The following is a 21640-nucleotide window of genomic DNA, read 5'->3' on the forward strand; positions in this document are numbered from 1 at the left end:
TTTCTCTCTTTGAAATTTGTCATGAAAACATTGCTGATTGCTTGCACCCCTTCAATTTCAGATTTGGTTTTCAGGAGCCCACAGCAAGCTGTCTGTCAGCAGTGGGAGGGCGTGATTACCCCCGCAGCTCATACGAGGACTCGTCAAGCAAGGGGCGGCGGTCAGATGATCGCAGCTTTAAGTCCCCTAAGGGGACTATTAAATACAGTAAAAAAATATATATATATATATATATATATATATATATATATATAAAAAATTAAAAAACACAAGTTCAACTCGCCCCCGCCTTTTGCCCCATTGAAAATAAAACCATTAAAAATGCACATTTTTGTAACGTTGTGTTCAGAAATGTCCGAGCTATCCAAACATGAAGCATTTTTATTTCTTACAAATTTCTGATTTTTTTTTCACCATTTAAAATATACATATAATTGTTTGGTGTCTGCGTACTCGCACTGACAGGGAGAATCATATTGCCAGGTCAGTTTTACCGTATATTCAATATGCTAAATAGAAAATAATTGTGGAATTGCATTTTTTTTCTTTTTTGCAATTTCACTGCTCTCTTTTTTTTCCACATTCTCCAGTATATATATATATGGCTATATTGACAGAAATGTAAGAAAATGTTATGGCTCTTGGAACAAGCAGAAAACAATGAAAAACGGAAAGCCGCCCATGGTGAAGGGGTTAATCAGTAGTTGATAAAATATCCGTCATCTTTTCCAGCTTTGCTGCTTTTCGGGCATCTGACTTCCGGCACAGCCGTGCTAATATCGGCACATTTTGCTGCAGCAATCGGCACTCTGAGCCCTGTGTGATACTGACCATAGGCCACATAGCAGCATTTCTGGCCTTCCAGGATTTCTTTCTGCTGACTTGCAGCTTTATTTTTTTATTTTTTAATGTTTTTTGGTCCACGGTTGCAGTTAGCACAATGGGCGATGAAAGGAATGCAGCCGGGGAAGACGGGCATGTGGGGCGCAGCGCCGTGCCAGGCCTCTCCCCACAGTCTCCGGCTGCAAACGGAAAACCTCCTCAAGGCTTTCACTGCAGATTTAGTCGTAAAAGCCTTTAAGTTTTCCTTTCAGTAATCTCATATGAGCAGGGCATAAATTTATCGCTGACAAAGCAGAGACTCCCAAAAGAAAGGCGAGTCAGGCCAGTCCGTTTCCTCGGGATTCCTCGGGGTGTTAGCACTTTCCATTTTAATAAAAATGAACCAGTTACTCTCGTGTGTGAAGCGAGAGATCAGATTGGTTGTGTATGTCTCCTAATGTCTGGTGTTGAGGAGCTTTCAGAACATATATATATATATATATATATATATATATATATATATATATATATATATATATATATATATATATATATATATAGCGTTTATATGATGTGTATATGAGAAACCTCATGACTCCTGTCTTGGATTTCCATCGTCTTGAACCCCATCAGTGGCTTGGGAGTTACCCACAGTTGTGGCAGAGAATAAATAATAAAAGAAAAAAATACAAAGTTCGGACACTCAACTCTTACAAAATGCAGGCACAAACCGACCCGCTTATAATTACGCTTCCCAGAAGTGTTACAGTGAAATTTTTGCTCATTCATTGGATTCAGGCGGGAAACCAACATGGCGGCCAAACTTCACCGGTCAGGAAGAGCCAATTAGGCAGGTGAATCTGCGCTGGCGGCCACCTTTACTGTGTGCAGGGACGATTGTAAATCAGAGTAGTGTGTAAAGTCTGCGTCTCCGTCTCTTTCGTGCCTGTGTGCTGGCTCCCCGACGTGGGGAATATTCCGCACGGGTGCGTCCTATGACTTGGTGCTCGTCTAATGAGAGGTTCTTGGATGAAACACACATTGTATTCTGCCTTGCTTATTTGCCTTGATTTGCACCCAGGGATACGGTCAGCTTTGCTGGTTTCCCACCTACAATCGGTGTATACGAAGCTGAGATCCGATAATCCTGTTGACTGGCATAGACGGCCACAGATCAGGACGTTGCTCATTGATCACGCCTGAATTTGCTCAGTTAATCCTCCGGGTCGGGGTTCTGGCTGCTCTTTTCCGTGGACTAGACACGGAGCGCCCTATTTTGTCTCCTAGGTTCCCGTATCACTGGATCCAGCATGGAAGAATCACATCCCGTAACGCTGGCCATCACGATGGACACGGGAGCCCAGAAGACGGAGCAGGACGCCCCGTGTCCAGTCCCGGGCTATAAGCCCCGCCGCACCGACCATGACGGCCCCTTCTGCTATGCATGTAATTTAGAAACGTGATTATAGTGCAGACTACTGGATTATTGGAGCTGCATTTAATGTTTATGGGTAACATTTTATTATATTTTTTTTTCCCTGAAGTTTGGAAACGAGGAGAAAAAAAAGTCCAAAACTTGTCAATTGAGTGAAGGATCTGTTGTCAATAAAGCTGATCTTGGGCTTACCTCTGCGGCTTGCCGTAGTTATTTTTCCACCTTGTATGCCAGTGTTTTTATGTGGAAGAAAGTAGACTATAATACTCTGCGGCGAGCACTCGGAAACTGAAGCCCGACCAGTTCCCCTGCTAAGATGTTTGTTTTGGGGGCAGCGATCGGAGCGTTGGAATATATTGTGACATACGCTAAACTTCTGCAAAGTGATAAGACCGAGTGTAAAAATCCGGGAACTGACACAATTTGGCTCTGCTGCATACTCTTAAAACTGTCGGTAATTTAACTGAGAAAGTCAGATTCCACTCAAGGGCAGCCCAAGTATTACTACGTTCTGTCCAGGCCTCTCCGAGTGGAGCGTCTTTCAGCATTTCTTTCCCTGTTTGGATGAAATGCATTTTCCTGCGATTGAAGAAAATAATTGATCACCATTTAGCATTCTTATAAAAACTGTATTGTGTCTGATGGAGAAACTATGTCTAATCCCCCTGATGGGGCATGCCCAGTACCTAGCTGAGGTTCCTGGCATGGAGGGAGATCGTGGCACCCCGGGGGGCTCTGCGGGCGAGATGTCGTCCTGGCATGGAGGGAGATCGTGGCACCCCAGCGGGCTCTGCAGGCGAGATGTTGTCCTGGCATGGAGGGAGATTGTGGCACCACGGGGGGCTCTGCGGGCAAGATGTCGTCCTGGCATGGAGGGAGATCTTGGCACCCCGGGGGGGCTCTGCGGGCGAGATGTCGTCCTGGCATGGAGGGAGATCGTGGCACCCGGGGGGGCTCTGCGGGCGAGATGTCGTCCTGGTATGGAGGGAGATCGTGGCACCCCGGGGGGCTCTGCGGGCGAGATGTCGTCCTGGCATGGAGGGAGATCTTGGCACCCGGGGGGCTCTACGGGCGGGATGTCGTACTGGCATGGAGGGAGATCTTGGCACCCCAGGGGGCTCTGCAGGCGAGATGTCGTCCTGGCATGGAGGGAGATCGTGGCACCCCTGGGGGCTCTGCGGGCGAGATGTCGTCCTGGCATGGAGGGAGATCTTGGCACCCTGGGGGGCTCTATGGGCGGGATGTCGTCCTGGCATGGAGGGAGATCTTGGCACCCCGGGGGCTCTGCGGGCGAGATGTCGTCCTGGCATGGAGGGAGATTGTGGCACCCCGGGGGGCTCTGCGGGCGAGATGTCGACCTGGCATGGAGGGAGATCGTGGCACCCGGGGGGGCTCTGCGGGCGAGATGTCGTCCTGGCATGGTGGGAGATCGTGGCACCCCAGGGGTCTCTGCGGGCGAAATGTCGTCCTGGCATGGAGGGAGATCTTGGCACCCCAGGGGGCTCAGCGGGCGAGATGTCGACCTGGCATGGAGGGAGAGCTTGGCACCCCAGGGGGCTCTGCGGGCGAGATGTCGTCCTGTTCTCTGGCTCTAAATGCACATTGCTGTATTTCGCAGGCAGGTCCGGTCACCAGTTCTCCATTGTTCTGTTTCGTGCAGTTTTACCAGAGGTCCAGTGCGATCCCTAAACTTTCATGTCACTTTTTTTTTCCTGTTTCTCATAGTGTTGTACCTCAGACGACGGTAATCCTGAATAATGAAAGACAGAACTCATTGGTGTCCAAACTGGAGAGTCAGGAGGAGTCAATGAACAGAGCGACCGAAAGCCTGGAAAATATGCTCAATAGGTAATGTGTCTGCATAGAACGAGGTGTAGAGGCTCCGTTATATGGAGCACCAGGAGATCAGAGCTCGTGTAAGGCCGATATTACCTGTATGGAGGCAGAGCAACGGCGAATGTGATGGCTCTGTCCTCATCTGCAGCACATCGCCCGTTCACATGGTGCGATGTGCTCCCGGTGACGTACCGACTCGCATGAACTCAGTAGCTGACCAATAAGTGTTTGGTTTGTTCGTCAGCTGATCGATCACGTGATTACCCAGGCTCGTTAATGGGGGCCAGTGTTCTCACATTCAGACAACTATCGGCCAATTACCCACATTAGATCAGTGAGGGGCAGGCGGTCATGTGTCTGTACTTCATTATTTCCCTCTGTGGCAGTGAATGGCCATGCACGCTGCATGTGGGGACCCCGCTGTCCCACGTCAGGTGTGTACAATACTTGTTACTGTCTCTCTGTATGTCGCCCGCATTAATGCTGTGCATGGGAAGAGCGCAGATCTGTTCAGAACTACATATCCCAGAGCGACATTTATCTATGGGGCTGTTTGGTATCTTTAATCGTCAGTATTTCCAGATACAATAGCTTTCAGGGATTTGTGACTATATCAATCTATTACAAGTTTATCATTCACAAGAACGCTCCAAAAATTGTTTCACAATTTTTCTTTTAGATTATTTTTTCACCAATTCATTCCCTCTCGTCCCTCAGAATATCAGGAGATGCGTGATTTTATATTGGATGTCAGTTTTGCACCAAGTTGCAAATGACGATGGTGCTATAATGACATGTATTTGTGCTCATACATATCATGTGCCCCTGATGTTAAAGATGTTGTCTGCTTATGTTCCAGTGCCAGCGGTGGACGGAGGCACAACACTATCGTGGTCAAGGTCCCCGGCACCGATGACAGCCATAATGATGATGACAGCGGGTCCGAAGCCAGCGAAACCTTGTCCTGCTGTGGTCAGTCAGGAAACTCTAACGTGGGGAACAACGTGACGCTTATCACCCTCAACACTGAAGGTACGTGACTGCGGGGTCAGGACAGATCAGCACACTTAGGGAACATGTGCAAAGAAAGACCATGACATATAATCAGCGCACACTTGAATAGCCATAAACGTATAATTTTATTAACATCACAAAAACACTCAAGGGTTAAAAACAATTAAAACCAACAATCTGTGCCCATGTCCACTAGGGGACAGCTGGGAACTATACTCTATGTGCAAACTATACATGTAAACACATACACAATCTCATGAACACTTCTCAATTGAAGAATACCGTAAACTTGACTTCTATGTGCAAACTATACATGTGTACACATACATAATCTAATGAACACCTCTCAGTTGCAAAAATACCATGTTGCTACACATGAATACAGACAGATGGCTGTCGAGGGCGTCCCCAGAGACAGCAACACATCAATTAAAGAGGGAGTAATGTCTATAAGAGCACTAAATGGTCCCCTACATTAATTCTCACTAGCAGACAGAAAACGGCTAAAATAGCCGGAAAATATGTAGAAGGTATAGAATGTAGTATGCAGGAGAATCCCCCCAGAAAATGTCCCAAATGGGACAAGACGATAGCAGCACAAGGATATGATTAACCCCACGCAGTCCAGGCCAAAAATAATGGAGGAAAAACTTCCATATGAGTAATGAGTCCTGAATGGGATTACCAAAGTGAAGTTATCGTTTGGAAGTACCGCCTGGTGGGGGGACTTCCCCTGACGAAGCAGCAGTGTGGCAGCGATACGCCTGGTGGGGGGACGGGTGGTGGAGGAACAGGGCACGGGAGAGCCCCACGCGTATCGCTGCCACACTGCGTGGGGTTAATCATATCCTTGTGCTGCTATCTTCTTGTCGCACTTGGGACATTTTCTGGGGGGATTCCCCTGCATACAGCTATATTCTATACCTTCTACATATTTTCCGGCTATTTTAGCCGTTTTCTGTCTGCTAGTGAGAATTAATGTAGGGGACCATTTAGTGCTCTTATAGACATTACTGCCTCTTTAATTGATGTGTTGCTGTCTCTGGGGACGCCCTCGACAGCCATCTGTCTGTATTCATGTGTAGCAACATGGTATTTTTGCAACTGAGAGGTGTTCATTAGATTATGTATGTGTACACATGTATAGTTTGCACATAGAAGTCAAGTTTACAGTATTCTTCAATTGAGAAGTGTTCATGAGATTGTGTATGTGTATACATGTATAGTTTGCACATAGAGTATAGTTCCCAGCTGTCCCCTAGTGGGTGGACATGGGCACGAATTGTTGGTTTTAATTGTTTTTAACCCTTGAGTGTTTTTGTGATGTTAATAAAATTATACGTTTATGGCTATTGTCTTTTTTGCATATGTTCCCCAGGTTTGTTTCCATGCATTTGGTGGCACCTTGTAAATTTTAGTGATCATATTCTAGTGCATCCAGCATCCTTGTTAGTTCCCAGATCAGCACACTTACACACTTCCCCGTCAGATAATACAATGTTTAGTCCACGCTCTGTGTGTATCATATCTTTATTCTGTCCGACACTGAAATATCAGTTTTGGGAGGGCACAGTGGGTGAGAAAATAATAAACCGAGGCATACTTCGCCTCTCACCTCCCCTGCAGGTGAAGCACCGTGTGTCTGCTCCGTTCAGATGTCACAGTCATTAGGAGAGCGTGTCATTAGAGAAACATCCGAAGGCACGCTCTTGTACTCGCCAGGATGCGCGTATACCTCTGCTTAGTATTATAAGACCATCCATGTATTTTGGGGTGGGACAACCCCCTATAACATTTATTATAATCTGTTACTATTTAAGGCCCTGACCAACAGGCTGAGTATAGAGGGCACAGACAGCTCCACACACACATCTGTCTCGACTTGTTTTCCACTTTTTGATGGCGGGCATCTCTTGCCCTAGGGACTCCCAGTATAATTATTTCCAATGATAGACCATTACAGGAAGGAATTCCTAGATGTAGATAATTGCACAGCACGAGATCACTCGTATTCTCGCCCCCCTGTCACACCGAGCGTGTGATATTATTTCTTGCCATGGTTTTATGGTCGTGATTATATAGGCATGGATCACTCCAAGAGCCATGCCTGTCGTGTTTCATGCCCGTACATCCAGCCTGCTCTCGTGTGACGGGTATGTTGCTCTCATTTCTCCGTTTGGGGGCGTTAGTTTTGTGATTGCAGATCGGCTTCTCTCGCCTGAGGAAGAGTCTCGTATTGGCTTTCCCACTCGTATTTGATGTGTCCAGACCGCACTTGGCTGGAGAGTCGTCGGGTATGGTTTCCGTCAGAAGAGACAAAAATGCAATGTTTGACTGATTTGGCCTTGGGCAGCAAGTAGATTGTAAACATGGCAGCCCGCAGCAGCGCTCGCTCTCCTCCTGAAAGTTTATAGCTACACGTTGGGGTGTCGGACGCATTTGGTGGTTAGTGGAAGTTTTCGAGAGAGAGTCCCGCTGCTGGTTGCATTGCTAATCATGCCAGGACGTTGGCACAAGTTACTCTTCTCAAAACAAACACTTGCGCTGGCAAAGATCTGCAGGAAATTCACATCGGGACGTTCTTCTTGTTTGCAGTTAGGTCAGCCGCTTGCTGTTTTTAATTCTTTTTTTTTTTTCTTACAATGTGTGAGAGGCGGCCGCGAGTTACGACTATATATCATAATTTGAGCAAATTAGCAAATTCCTTGGCAGCGCCTTCTTAAGGATCCTGGTGTTTCCTCGCTTTTCCACTTTCGTAATCTTGGACCTCCTCCATTGTATAATAAGGCAGACAGTATACTGGATGTAAGGCGTGAATCCGTGACGGGTGGGGGGAACGTAAAGACAAAGCTGTCAGTGGTTTGTCCGTGTCGTGTGACGGGCGTGATCTGTGTGATTTCTGTATAAACTATTGCCGTTATAAAGCACCTTTCCAAGCAGAACGTGCGTTCAGACAATTGTTTTGTGCCAGTAATTTCCACAACTGGAAGGCATTACTCTTCCCCGGCGTCCCTCTAGCTGCAATAGCGTGACCTAGAATCGGTGAGAAAGTCATACGGCGAATCTGCCGGAAGAAGAGAACACGATAATCACAGGATTCCCAGCAAGGTCAGAGCTATCCACAGTGCAGCTCATTATACAGGTCAAGCGTCGTACCAAAGAATCAGATTTTCCAGCATTAATCATCATAATCCTCCAGTTCTGTCTCTCAGGTAGTAAAAAAAAAAAACCCACTCCCTCATTGAACATCAGGCAGGATCTGCCAAGCCACCCACTTGTTAGAAGGACGTCGGTGGCTTCTTCGGACGTTATCTTCTGACACGAGACAAGCCGGGCTGGGGATGGATTTGGTTTCCTTTGCAGTGGTGGACTCGGTGCCTGATTCGGTCATGGAGCCAAGTCGGCCTTGATTTTGCATAACTTGTGGTAAATCACACGTTCCAGTGCTCTGAGGCTTTTCCATTTAAGAAAAGACTTTGAAGTGTTCTCTGGATTGTTTTTAATAAAATCATGGGAATTTCTAGTTCCACGAACTGTCCCTTGTCACTTCCGGCCCCGTCCATGGCTGCGGCGCAGATCTCCCCAGTATTTATTTTTCTTTCGGAGTCGGGTTAGACACTGCCTGATGTTCTCATAGGGAGAAGTCAGACCCTTGATGTGAGAGGGAGAAGCACGCTCTGACAGAAAGCTCAAGAAGGTCAGACGAGCCACTTTTTTTTTTTTTTCTGTAATTTCGGGAAGTGTAAAATTAGCCTTGTTAATATTGTATTGTCACAGGAATGTTTATCGAGTGCAATTAACATGCGTTTATTTATATAAACTGGTATGAGACTTTATGATTGCCATGATTAAAAAGAGCAAAGTATTTACAGACCCTGCCACGGTGGCCGACATCTACACATCTAAGCACCGGTGCGATGCCCTGATAAAGTTCTACTAGTGAGACTTATTGTTTAGCCAAGAAAGGCCGGTTTGGGGGATTTTCTAGTGATCCGTACGTCCATGACAAATACCCAACAATAGCAAAAGTTGGTGGATTTTTTTCGAGTTGTTGTTGGGTGTTGTAGTTCAAAAGACGTTTGTGACAAATCCAGACCATAGATCCTGACAGAATTGATGACCAACATGGCAACCTTCACACACCAACCATGGACCTCAAGTTACCGAGAGATCCCTAATGTAAGGGACAACGTACGTCAGTTGTTCCCGTATATAATAATATTACTCACACATCACTCAGTAACTTAAAAAAACAGTAACCCCAAAGATGAGAAGGCTCCTCCAGGGGCACGGCCCACATTGTGGCATGATGGGTAGATGTGAGGATGGACGCATGGCCTGGCTGTCTCCATTGCTTTGGTGCTATGAGCGTTCTGCCACGACATGGCTCCATACAATGGTCTCCCGGTCCGCTCTGTGGCCCCTCTTGAATAGGAAGTTTTTAATGCAGTGGAAATATTTGCTCTGGTCTGCTCCGTGTGCATGGTTACTTGGCACGTCGTTATTCTGCACAGATGTTTCTGGCCTTTTATGTGCTCACTTCATATGTAAATGTTGAGGAACCTGCCAATCCATTAATATTTCTTGGGAACGGTTTCCTTTGGATGCCTGTAACAATCGGCTATGAAATATCTATTCGAGACTTATGAGTAATTACTCGCCTCCCACCCCTGTAATTAAGTGAGGCTGCCATCAGCTGTAAGGAATAAAGCGAGCGCCGGCCGCTCGCATCGGATCAGAGAAAACAAAGAGGCTTCTGAGAAGCGTTAAACGGCAGCTGCGGACAACACGGGGGTTATGATGAGCTGCGTTCTGCGAGGTGCGATCCATCCGGATTATACAGGCCACCACATTAATCCCCTCGCGGGTGTATCCCTGCTCTGATTCGAGGAGACCTTATAGGAAAGCCTATGTCGTTGCAGAAGCCACGGTAACGACACCGGACGGCGTCCAACTGGCAGACGCCATTGCAGTCAGTCCCAGGTGTTTTGGTGACTTCATTCCCTTTATGCTAGAAATGAAATAATACGAAGTCGTCAACACCTAAACCCCTGTAGTTATTTTTTTTTTAGAGCGAGCGACACACGGGGGCACTGAAAGCATGTGCATCTGGTCATCATCTGATCGCACTAATTGGGGCTGCGATAATAAAAAGCGTGCAGCGGCCCAATGTTTTCCCTATAAAAAGTGTTAAAAGCGACATAAAATGTTGACTATTTTTTGCATCAGAGTAAAATGTCCTGAAATTCCCCTTAGATTGGCAATCGATCTATAGGGAAGGAGGCCGCAGGGAGAATGTGGTTGTGAGTTTTTACAAGAAACGGTCGTAATCGTCTGATGTTTTGGACCTAAAAGTTTGTTTTTTTCACTAGATTGACTATTTGTTAGATTATCCAAAGTGTCACGCTGTCTGCCTCCTGCACATTGTAGCCATTCCTGCTAAAGAGACCCCATTCCAAATGTACAGAACCCCCCTCCTTTCCCATGTCCTAGGGCAGAGGGGTAGCGGATGGCTCATCCCTGCTTACAACATGGCGAGCACCGGTGAGGGATAACGGGGCCCAGAGGATAGTCCGTAGCCAAAACTTCCCAACCCAAAAGGACTAAGTGTTGTCCAGCGCTGCAGCCGGCAGGTGCTCTATTAAGGGTTATTGCAGCCAGGCATGTGCGGATGATGGATGCGCTCTGTCTCTTTGGGTTCCTGCTGTGAAGGCGCCGCTTGGACCTCAGTTTTTGGCTTCATTTTCTATTCTCATTTTTGCCTGCAGCTTATTGTAGTCCCCGGTTATTTCCATTGAATCATTTGCCAATGCAGTTTGTAACCTTTCGTGTCCTCTGGAGCAAATTACATCACTTTGGTTCCTAATTTTATCAGATCCTTTCCAGGGTCAGCGGTTTGCACGCAAAGTTAAGTAATCCCACGTGTATCCGGCTCCGCTCTGCGTCTAATTGGGAGCTTAAATGTACACAAACCAGTCGCCGTCATTCATCCCGAATGCCCGTGTGTACGACGGCGGCGTAAAATAAAATCTGCCCCTCTACTCAACCATCCGATGTTATTTCACATCTGTACGTCCGTGACAGGCGGCCGTGATCCGCTGCTGATTCACCATCTTTGATTGACGTGTGAATTGCTGTGGCTTACATTGATTAATCATCTGTCACTGTCGTCTCTTCTGCCTCCTCTGCCCGGGGCCAACGTACTGGATATTTTATGGCCGATTCCATTCTCCATATATAATAATCATATTTAGAATTCTGCTGCTGCTCGTCTTCTCATCCAGATGTTACGTTCTCTATCTATTTTTTTTTAATTATATTGGAAGCCAGTAGTAATTCTTGCCCAATAATCTTAGTGTTTATAGGCACTGTAAATAGCTGATCTCAGAGGAGAAACGTAAGAAGAAGAATTGTCAGGGCGGGACGCACACTTTACAGCCATAAATGACACTTTCCAAGGCCCTTAATTAGATTTATCGCTGTCTGAGATACTTGTGAAACGTGGATTTAACACTGGGGCTTCTATTTCCTTGGCTTTTTTCCTGCATTTTTCTCAGAGCGTGAGCCTTGTGGACTTGCATATGTAATTATATTGACTGGTATCTTGTCGCTGATCTTAGTAACCGCACAGCACTTCGGACTCTTGTAATGCTCATATATAGTACTAGCTTCTGCATTAAAGACCTTTTGGATCAATTTCATCATCACAATATATCTATTTTTTAGTGGTTATTTTCCTGTAACTTGGGGCTGCTATATCAGTCCCATTTTCAGGGGAAAGTCAGCCCCCTGAGGTCACTGTAGAGATGGACTTGGGTCTTCAAGGGTCTCCTGGCAGCTGGTAATTCCTTGATCGCTGGGACTATTACTGTTTCCTGAGCTGTATACACCACATCTACTCTGCCCATCTCTGGCCGCTCGCTCCTGCATTGTCTGCTGACGCTGCGAGGACAGACGTGGCCGGCAAGTAAAGTATGGGATGAAAATGGTGACCTTAGCGAACCCATGTGCTTCTTGCAGATATTCGATCCCCGGATCCTAGATGTAGAAAGTCCCAAGCACTGAAAATTCTACAATCCTAGGGAACGGAGATAGCATAAAACTTGACGTTCATCTATTTCATCTTAACAAGTTACCGCCATGATTTGGCTTCCATTGGCCTTTATCAGGCAAATAGCAATGATCCCGACACTACAGGAGAACAGTACTGAGTTTTGGACCATTATCCGTATATCCTGGGGAATGAGGTTATGATTTATACAAAGGTAAGACTATATTTGTATCGTGATCATAGAAAGAGGCAGCTGCCATAAAAATATATTCTCATGAATGAGAGGCGGATTCACAGCCATAAACCCCCGAGGAGCTCCGGAATCCCCGCCATACTCCTGTACTGAGCCGGGCTGGGAAACAAGCAAACTCTTTACACTCGGTAATGCACCATCATCTGCAAACATGAATCGGACTGATCCACTGTACACATGAACGGAGAGATAACTCGGCCGATGTCTCTCCTGGGACAACGCTCAACATCCTCCTCAGCCGACCAAAAAGATGAAATCACCATTTCCTTATCTGCAGTCATAGTTATTCTTGTAAGAACTCCCAGACTTTTGTATCTGCGCCCCAGTCCTCCAATGTATGCAAGACGCAGATTCCCGATGGTTGCAGATTAGTAGCCAATCTTTAACAGTGCTGAACCACAAAGTAGAAATGTGAGTTCACAGACAATTGTGGACATGCCTCTCTGGTGAAAAAGTGACTATTTCCACAAAGACATATATCTATTTGTTTTATCATTGTAATGTTTCTCTCATAGTTTTTCTCTTCTTTACAAATTTCTGTTATTTTATTGTTTACCAAATGTTTAATTTGTGTCACTTCGTCCCCTCATCTGTGCGCCGTGCTCCCTGTACGTCTGCGCGCCGTGCTCCCTGTACGTCTGCGCGCCGTGCTCCTTGTACGTCTGCGCGCCGTGCTCCTTGTACGTCTGCGCGCCGTGCCCCTTGTACGTCTGCGTGCCGTGCCCCTTGTACGTCTGCGTGCCCTGCCCCTTGTACGTCTGCGTGCCGTGCTCCTTGTACGTCTGCGCGCCGTGCACCTTGAACGTCTGCGCGCCTTGAACGTCTGCGTGCCGTGCTCCCCGTACGTCTGCGCGCCGTACTCCCCGTACGTCTGCGCGCCGTGCTCCCCGTACGTCTGCGCGCCGTGCTCCCCGTACGTCTGCGCGCCGTACTCCCCGTACGTCTGCGCGCCGTGCTCCCCGTACGTCTGCGCGCCGTGCTCCCCGTACGTCTGCGCGCCGTGCTCCCCGTACGTCTGCGCGCCGTGCTCCCCGTACGTCTGCGCGCCGTGCTCCCCGTACGTCTGCGCGCCCTGTACGTCTGCGCGCCGTGCTCCCTGTACGTCTGCGCGCCCTGCTCCCTGTACGTCTGCGCGCCGTGCTCCTTGTACGTCTGCGCGCCGTGCCCCTTGTACATCTGCGCACCGTGCCCCTTGTACGTCTGCGTGCCATGCTCCTTGTACGTCTGCGTGCCGTGCTCCTTGTACGTCTGCGCGCCGTGCACCTTGAACGTCTGCGCGCCTTGAACGTCTGCGTGCCGTGCTCCCTGTGCGTCTGCGCACCGTGCTCCCTGTACGTCTGCATGCCCTGCTCCCTGTACGTCTGCGCGCCGTGCTCCCTGTACGTCTGCGCACCGTGCTCCCTGTACGTCTGCGCGCCCTGCTCCCTGTACGTCTGCGCGCCCTGCTCCCTGTACGTCTGCGTGCCCTGCTCCCTGTACGTCTGCGTGCCCTGCTCCCTGTACGTCTGCGTGCCCTGCTCCCTGTACGTCTGCGTGCCCTGCTCCCTGTACGTCTGCGCGCCCTGCTCCTTGTACGTCTGCGCGCCCTGCTCCCTGTACGTCTGCGCGCCCTGCTCCCTGTACGTCTGCGCGCCCTGCTCCCTGTACGTCTGCGCGCCCTGCTCCCTGTACGTCTGCGCGCCCTGCTCCCTGTACGTCTGCGCGCCCTGCTCCCTGTACGTCTGCGCGCCCTGCTCCCTGTACGTCTGCGCGCCCTGCTCCCTGTACGTCTGCGCGCCCTGCTCCCTGTACGTCTGCGCGCCCTGCTCCCTGTACGTCTGCGCGCCCTGCTCCCTGTACGTCTGCGCGCCCTGCTCCCTGTACGTCTGCGCGCCCTGCTCCCTGTACGTCTGCGCGCCCTGCTCCCTGTACGTCTGCGCGCCCTGCTCCCTGTACGTCTGCGCGCCCTGCTCCCTGTACGTCTGCGCGCCCTGTACGTCTGCGCGCCCTGCGCCCTGTACGTCTGCGCGCCCTGCTCCCTGTGCGTCTGCGCGCCCTGCTCCCTGTGCGTCTGCGCGCCCTGCTCCCTGTGCGTCTGCGCGCCCTGCTCCCTGTGCGTCTGCGCGCCATGACTAATTCATCCTCCTCCCGTCTGTCAGCGCCACGTGTGCTACCCTCACAATGGCGGGATGATTTGCACATCCTCTATTTTGTATTATATCAATTTTAGCTTTATTTGAAAATAGGAAAAAGTGCAAATTTTTTTTTTATTTTTTTTTTTAAAAGATTAAAAAAAACTTTTACACTGCCCATTGGCTAAGGCAGTGGAAAATGTAATATTTATGTTTCTAACTTATTAGTATTACTTCTGGATGGTCTAAATGTCACAGAGACTGATGGTAGAAAACAGCTCACCAATGCGTTTCAGTATATACTTGTAGTAGGGCCCCCTACTGGACACATTTTCATGAGACAATTGAAAAATTGCATGGCTTTTCCAGAATATAAATTTAATGCCTTAGTTTTCATTAGGCAGACATAGCTTATTACAAAACTGTTTGTTTTTTCTTTCTTCTAATAAACATTTTTTTTTCCCTATATATTGTTCTCGGTGTGACCTGAAATGTTCACCACCTTCTAGTACCGGCTGACACCTGCAGGGGGAGCTGTAAAGCTCTGTTTGACTCAGGTCCTGACGAGTCCATGTGAAATCACAGCTGTGCTATGAAGCTACAGTCCTCTGCATTAAAAAAAGCTAATATTAGTTGATCCCCAAAGAATTCAGAACGATAATCAGTTTCATTCTTGTTTATAAGCCGAGATGTGTGTGCGAAGATTCAGTTACAGTATAAACACAGTAACGGAGGGAAACGGTCTGGATGAGCAGTACACAAGTATATACAGAAACACACAGGACGCATCTCCCCAACTCGTCCGTTATAGCCAGAGATAATACAGGGAGATTTTCTATGAAGTGCTTACTATTTGAGATGGGAGAATCCAAATAATAAAGTTCGGCGTCTGTACCGAACACCGAAAATGGACTTCACCAGGAAGCCCATGTTACAGTTTGTGTTTGGCTGCCAGAACACTGAGTGTTTGTCACACTGTCATGTGCATGACAACATGGCAAACACCGCTTTTGATCAGCGATAAAATCATCACAACGTGAACATACAGCTGTGATCGGAGGTATAAAGTTTACATCTGGTCTTTGGTGTTGGCTTATGGGACTACTGCTCCCATCAGCCTACGCCTGCTGCCGCTAATAACAGTGAGAGCAGGAGTGGCTGATGGGAGTATTCATCAGCCGGCGCTTGCACTGTAAGTAAATTAAAAAAAAACAACAAAAAAAAAACGGCGTGGGTTCCCCTGTATTTTTGATAACCAGCCAGGCAAAACTCACATCTAGGGGCTGCAACCCTCAGCTGTCAGCTTCAGCAAGGCTGGTTATCGAGAATAGCGGAGTCCCTACTTCAGTTTTTTAAATTATTTAAATGAATAATTAAAAAAAAAAAATCTGCGTGGAGTCCCTCCCATTTTTGACAACCAGCCTTGCTCAAGCAGACAGCTGGGAGCTGATATTCTCAGGCTGGTAAGGGGCCATGGATATAGCCTGCCTTCCCCAGCCTAAAAATAGCAGCCCGCAGCTGCCCAGAAAAGGTACATCTATTAAATGCTCCAAGTCTGGCACTTTGCCCAGCTTTTCGCACTTGCCCTGTTGCAGTAGCAAGTAGGGTTCATATTTGTGAGGTTGATGTCTCCTTTGTATTGTCTGGTGACATCAAGCCCACACATTATTATTATTTATTAATCCTATAGTTGTATGGTAAATAAACACCCAGCCATAATAAAGTATTTTATTTGAAATAAACCAAAACACACTTTTCCTTTTTTTTTTAAATAACAAACACAGTTATACTCACCAAACACCTAATTCTGCTGAAGCCCTAGTCTCCTGTAATAAACAAAAATAAAAAAACAACCTTATCCCCTCACCATTCTGTCCCACACTGTAATCCATGTCTGGGGGATACACAGTTTTCTACCTGGATGGTGCCAAGAATCGATTGTTTATCCCTCGGACATGGATTACGGCATTTGTTTTATTACAGGAGGCAAGGGATTCAGTGGAATTAGGAGTTAGGTAAGTATAACTGTGTTTGTTATTTTTAAATAAAAAATTAAAAGTGTGTTTTGATTTATTTCAAATTAAAGACTTTATTCTGGCTGTGTCTTTATTTACCATACAACTATACGATTAATAATGAATTGGTGTCTTATATACGCCTCTCCATTACTACTCCGTCGGCTTGATGTCACCGAACAATACATAGGTGACATCAACCCCTCCAATATGAACCCCATTTACCACCGCTACAGGGCAAGTGGTAAGAGCCGGACAAAGCGCCAGAGTTGGTGCATCTAATAGATCAGCCTTTTCTGGGGGGTTGCAAGCTGCTATTTTTACGCTGGGGGTGAGCAATATCTATAACCCCTTACCAGCCTGAGAATACCATCCTCCAGCTGTCTGCTTTAGCTGCTTTTGTCTGAATTGTGGGGGACCCCACGCCATTTTCTTAAAATATTTAAATAATTAAAAAATACAGTGTGGGGACCCCTCTATTCTTAATAACCATTCTTGCTGACAGCTGGGGGTTGCAGCCCCCAGCTGTGAGTTTTGCCTGGCTGGTTATCAAAAATACAGGGGAACCCACAATGTTTTTTTTTAATAATTATTTAGTTACAGTGCAGGCGCCGGCTGATGAATATTCCTGTGACGAAGAAAGCACACCCTGGCCACCAATATGTCACGATCCCACCCCTGACACGGGTATGTCAGCGGACAGAGGGATGCGACGCACTGCCGGCACACGGCTATCACAGGCACAGTGGGGGGCTTATCTTAGTTATCCCGCCCCTGGTACCATGTCACAAAAATATACAGCAAGCTAATCTCGCTCTAACAATTTATCGCAGGGGGGTTATTTTGGATGCCCCACCACTGCTAACAACCTTCCAAGAACTGCGGGGATTTATGGATATCCCACTTTCTCCGTTCCACTTTGGAACTCGCAGCTCTCCGGCGCGCCCCCCTTACCCTCAGGTCAGTCAGGGAACTGCACCTAGGATAACTAGTCGCCGGACGGACTGCTTGTTGTGCACGGGCAATTAGACTACTGCAGTAAGGGAATTATCAATGCATTGGCCTCAGCCACTCAGTCAGCAATATAAGACCCTTCCGTTCTGCCAACCAGCCTTACCAACCGCACACACCACGCTGCCACCAGCCACGATTCACTTAATGAAACAATTAATTAAGAGGGTTCGTGGCAAACCCCCAAATTAGTAGCGATTATCTAAAAAAGGCGCATAGTTAGTTTCTTAGAGCATGGAGACAAACTGATAATTTTAGCAATTATTCCAAAAAAGGTGGGCAGTGATTACACAGATAAAAGTCGTTACAAAGTTGAGACATTAAATATGTACAATGCAAATATATAATAAAATAACAGGGATGAAAAGACATAAATTACACTTACAGTTGCTTATGGTTCTTTAGGCAACCCATGTGACTCGGGCGAGGGGCAACCAACCACACATCCCCGGACATCTGCAGGTCTTTCTAGCATGGTATCTGCAGCTTCAACTGAGGCATTGTAAGGGAGGGGTACCTTATAGCCTAAGGTCAGTTACATCACGAAAGGGGCAGTCTGGGGAAGTTCAACCGCAGCTATCTGACCAGTGGTGATGATTCTACTGCCGATCAGAGGCGATGTTTGCCGAGCTGTGCAGCTCTGGAGTATAATACAGGATGTAACTCAGGATCAGTAATGTAATGTATGTACACAGTGACTGCACCAGCAGAATAGTGAGTGCAGCTCTGGAGGATAATACAGGATGTAACTCAGGATCAGTAATGTAATGTATATACACAGTGACTGCACCAGCAGAATAGTGAGTGCAGCTCTGGGGTATAATACAGGATGTAACTCAGGATCAGTAATGTAATGTATGTACACAGTGACTGCACCAGCAGAATAGTGAGTGCAGCTCTGGGGTATAATACAGGTGTAACTCAGGATCAGTAATGTATGTACACAGTGACTGCACCAGCAGAATAGTGAGTGCAGCTCTGGAGGATAATACAGGATGTAGCTCAGAATCAGTAATGTAATGTATGTACACAGTGACTGCACCAGCAGAATAGTGAGTGCAGCTCTGGAGTATAATACAGGAGGTAACTCAGGATCAGTAATGTAATGTATGTACACAGTGACTGCACCAGCAGAAAAGTGAGTGCAGCTCTGGGGTATAATACAGGGTGTAACTCAGGATCAGTAATGTAATGTATATACACAGTGACTGCACCAGCAGAAGAGTGAGTGCAGCTCTGGTGTATAATACAGGAGGTTACGTAGGATCAGTAATATAAGCACACAGTGACTGCACCAGCAGAATAGTGAGTGCAGCTCTGAGATATAATACAGGATGTAACTCCGGATCAGTAATGTAATGTATGTACACAGTGACTGCACCAGCAGAATAGTGAACACAGCTCTGGAGTATAATACAGAATGTAACTCAGGATCAGTAATGTAATGTATGTACACAGTGACTGCACCAGCAGAATAGTGAGTGCAGCTCTGGAGTATAATACAGAATGTAACTCAGGATCAGTAATGTAATGTATATACACAGTGACTGCACCAGCAGAATAGTGAGTGCAGCTCTGAAGTATAATACAGGATGTACAGTCATGGCCAAAAGTATTGACACCCCTGCAATTCTGTCAGATAATACTCAGTTTCTTCCTGAAAATGATTGCAAACACAAATTCTTTGGTATTATCTTCATTTAATTTGTCTTAAATGAAAAAACACAAAAAGAATTGTCCTAAAGCCAAATTGGATATAATTCCACACCAAACATAACAAAGAGGGTGGACAAAAGTATTGGCACTGTTTGAAAAATCATGTGATGCTTCTCTAATTTGTGTAACTAACAGCACCTGTAACTTACCTGTGGCACCTAACAGGTGTTGGCAATAACTAAATCACACTTGCAGCCAGGTGACATGGATTAAAGTTGACTCAACCTCTGTCCTGTGTCCTTGTGTGTACCACATTGAGCATGGAGAAAAGAAAGAAGACCAAAGAACTGTCTGAGGACTTGAGAAACCAAATTGTGAGGAAGCATGAGCAATCTCAAGGCTACAAGTCCATCTCCAAAGACCTGAATGTTCCTGTGTCTACCGTGCACAGTGTCATCAAGAAGTTTAAAGCCCATGGCACTGTGGCTAACCTCCCTAGATGTGGCCGGAAAAGAAAAATTGACAAGAGATTTCAACGCAAGATTGTGCGGATGTTGGATAAAGAACCTCCACTAACATCCAAACAAGTTCAAGCTGCTCTGCAGTCCGAGGGTACAACGGTGTCAACCCGTACAATCCGTCGGCGTCTGAATGAAAAGGGACTGTATGGTAGGAGACCCAGGAAGACCCCACTTCTTACCCAGAGACATAAAAAAGCCAGGCTGGAGTTTGCCAAAACTTACCTGAAAAAGCCTAAAACATTTTGGAAGAATGTTCTCTGGTCAGATGAGACAAAAGTAGAGCTTTTAGGGCAAAAGCATCAACATAGAGTTTACAGGAGTAAAAAGAGGCATTCAAAGAAAAGTACACGGTCCCTACAGTCAAACATGGCGGAGGTTCCCTGATGTTTTGGGGTTGCTTTGCTGCCTCTGGCACTGGACTGCTTGACCGTGTGCATGGCATTATGAAGTCTGAAGACTACCAACAAATTTTGCAGCATAATGTAGGGTCCAGTGTGAGAAAGCTGGGTCTCCCTCAGAGGTCATGGGTCTTCCAGCAGGACAATGACCCAAAATACACTTCAAAAAGCACTAGAAAATGGTTTGAGAGAAAGCACTGGAGACTTCTAAGGTGGCCAGCAATGAGTCCAGACCTGAATCCCATAGAACACCTGTGGAGAGATCTAAAAATGGCAGTTTGGAGAAGGCACCCTTCTAATATCAGGGACCTGGAGTAGTTTGCCAAAGAAGAATGGTCTAAAATTCCAGCAGAGCATTGTAAGAAACTCATTGATGGTTACCGGAAGCGGTTGGTCGCAGTTATTTTGGCTAAAGGTTGTGCAACCAAGTATTAGGCTGAGGGTGCCAATACTTTTGTCCGGCCCATTTTTGGAGTTTTGTGTGAAATGATCAATGTTTTGCTTTTTGCTTCATTCTCTTTTGTGTTTTTTCATTTAAGACAAATTAAATGAAGATAATAATACCAAAGAATTTGTGTTTGCAATCATTTTCACGAAGAAACTGAATATTATCTGACAGAATTGCAGGGGTGTCAATACTTTTGGCCATGACTGTAACTCAGGATCAGTAATGTAATGTATGTACACAGTGACTGCACCAGCAGAATAGTGAGTGCAGCTCTGGAGTATAATGCAGGGTGTAACTCAGGTTCAGTAATGTAATGCATGTACACAGTGACTGCACCAGCAGAATAGTGAGTGCAGCTCTGGAGTATAATACAGGATGTAACTCAGGATCAGTAATGTAATGTATGTACACAGTGACTGCACCAGCAGAATAGTGAGTGCAGCTCTGGAGTATAATACAGGATGTAACTCAGGATCAGTAATGTATGTACACAGTGACTGCACCAGCAGAATAGTGAGTGCAGCTCTGGAGTATAATGCAGGGTGTAACTCAGGTTCAGTAATGTAATGTATGTACAAAGTGACTGCACCAGCAGAATAGTGAGTGCAGCTCTGTAGTATAATACAGGAGGTAACTCAGGATCAGTAATGTAATGTATGTACACAGTGACTGCACCAGCAGAATAGTGAGTGCAGCTCTAGAGTATAATGCAGGATGTAACTCAGGATCAGTAATCTAATGTATGTACAAATTGACTGCACCAGCAGAATAGTGAGTGCAGCTCTGTAGTATAATACAGGAGGTAACTCAGGATCAGTAATGTAATGCATGTACACAGTGACTACACCAGCAGAATAGTGAGTGCAGCTCTGGAGTATAATACAGGAGGTAACTCAGGATCAGTAATGTAATGTATGTACACAGTGACTGCACCAGCAGAATAGTGAGTACAGCTCTGGAGTATAATACAGGAGGTAACTCAGGATCAGTAATGTATGTATACAGTGACTGCACCAGCAGAATAGTGAGTGCAGCTCTGGAGTATAATACAGGATGTAACTCAGGATCA

The 21640-nt window shown here is 46.6% G+C and overlaps 1 protein-coding gene across 3 annotated transcripts in view; it reads left to right on the forward strand.

The window, feature by feature from the left end:
- Window positions 1–21640, forward strand: part of BANP (BTG3 associated nuclear protein) — a 520028-nt gene that overhangs the window by 135473 nt on the left and 362915 nt on the right. For all 3 annotated transcript variants that reach the window (XM_073554922.1, XM_073554923.1, XM_073554921.1), the window contains exons 5-6: window positions 3983–4105; window positions 4953–5125. In XM_073554922.1, coding sequence (XP_073411023.1) covers window positions 3983–4105; window positions 4953–5125 — 296 coding nt within the window. The remainder of the gene's footprint in view (window positions 1–3982; window positions 4106–4952; window positions 5126–21640) is intronic.

Source organism: Dendrobates tinctorius, unplaced genomic scaffold (assembly GCF_039654945.1).
Source record: "Dendrobates tinctorius isolate UK_male_01 unplaced genomic scaffold, ASM3965494v1 ptg000214l, whole genome shotgun sequence".
NCBI lineage: Eukaryota > Metazoa > Chordata > Amphibia > Anura > Dendrobatidae > Dendrobates > Dendrobates tinctorius.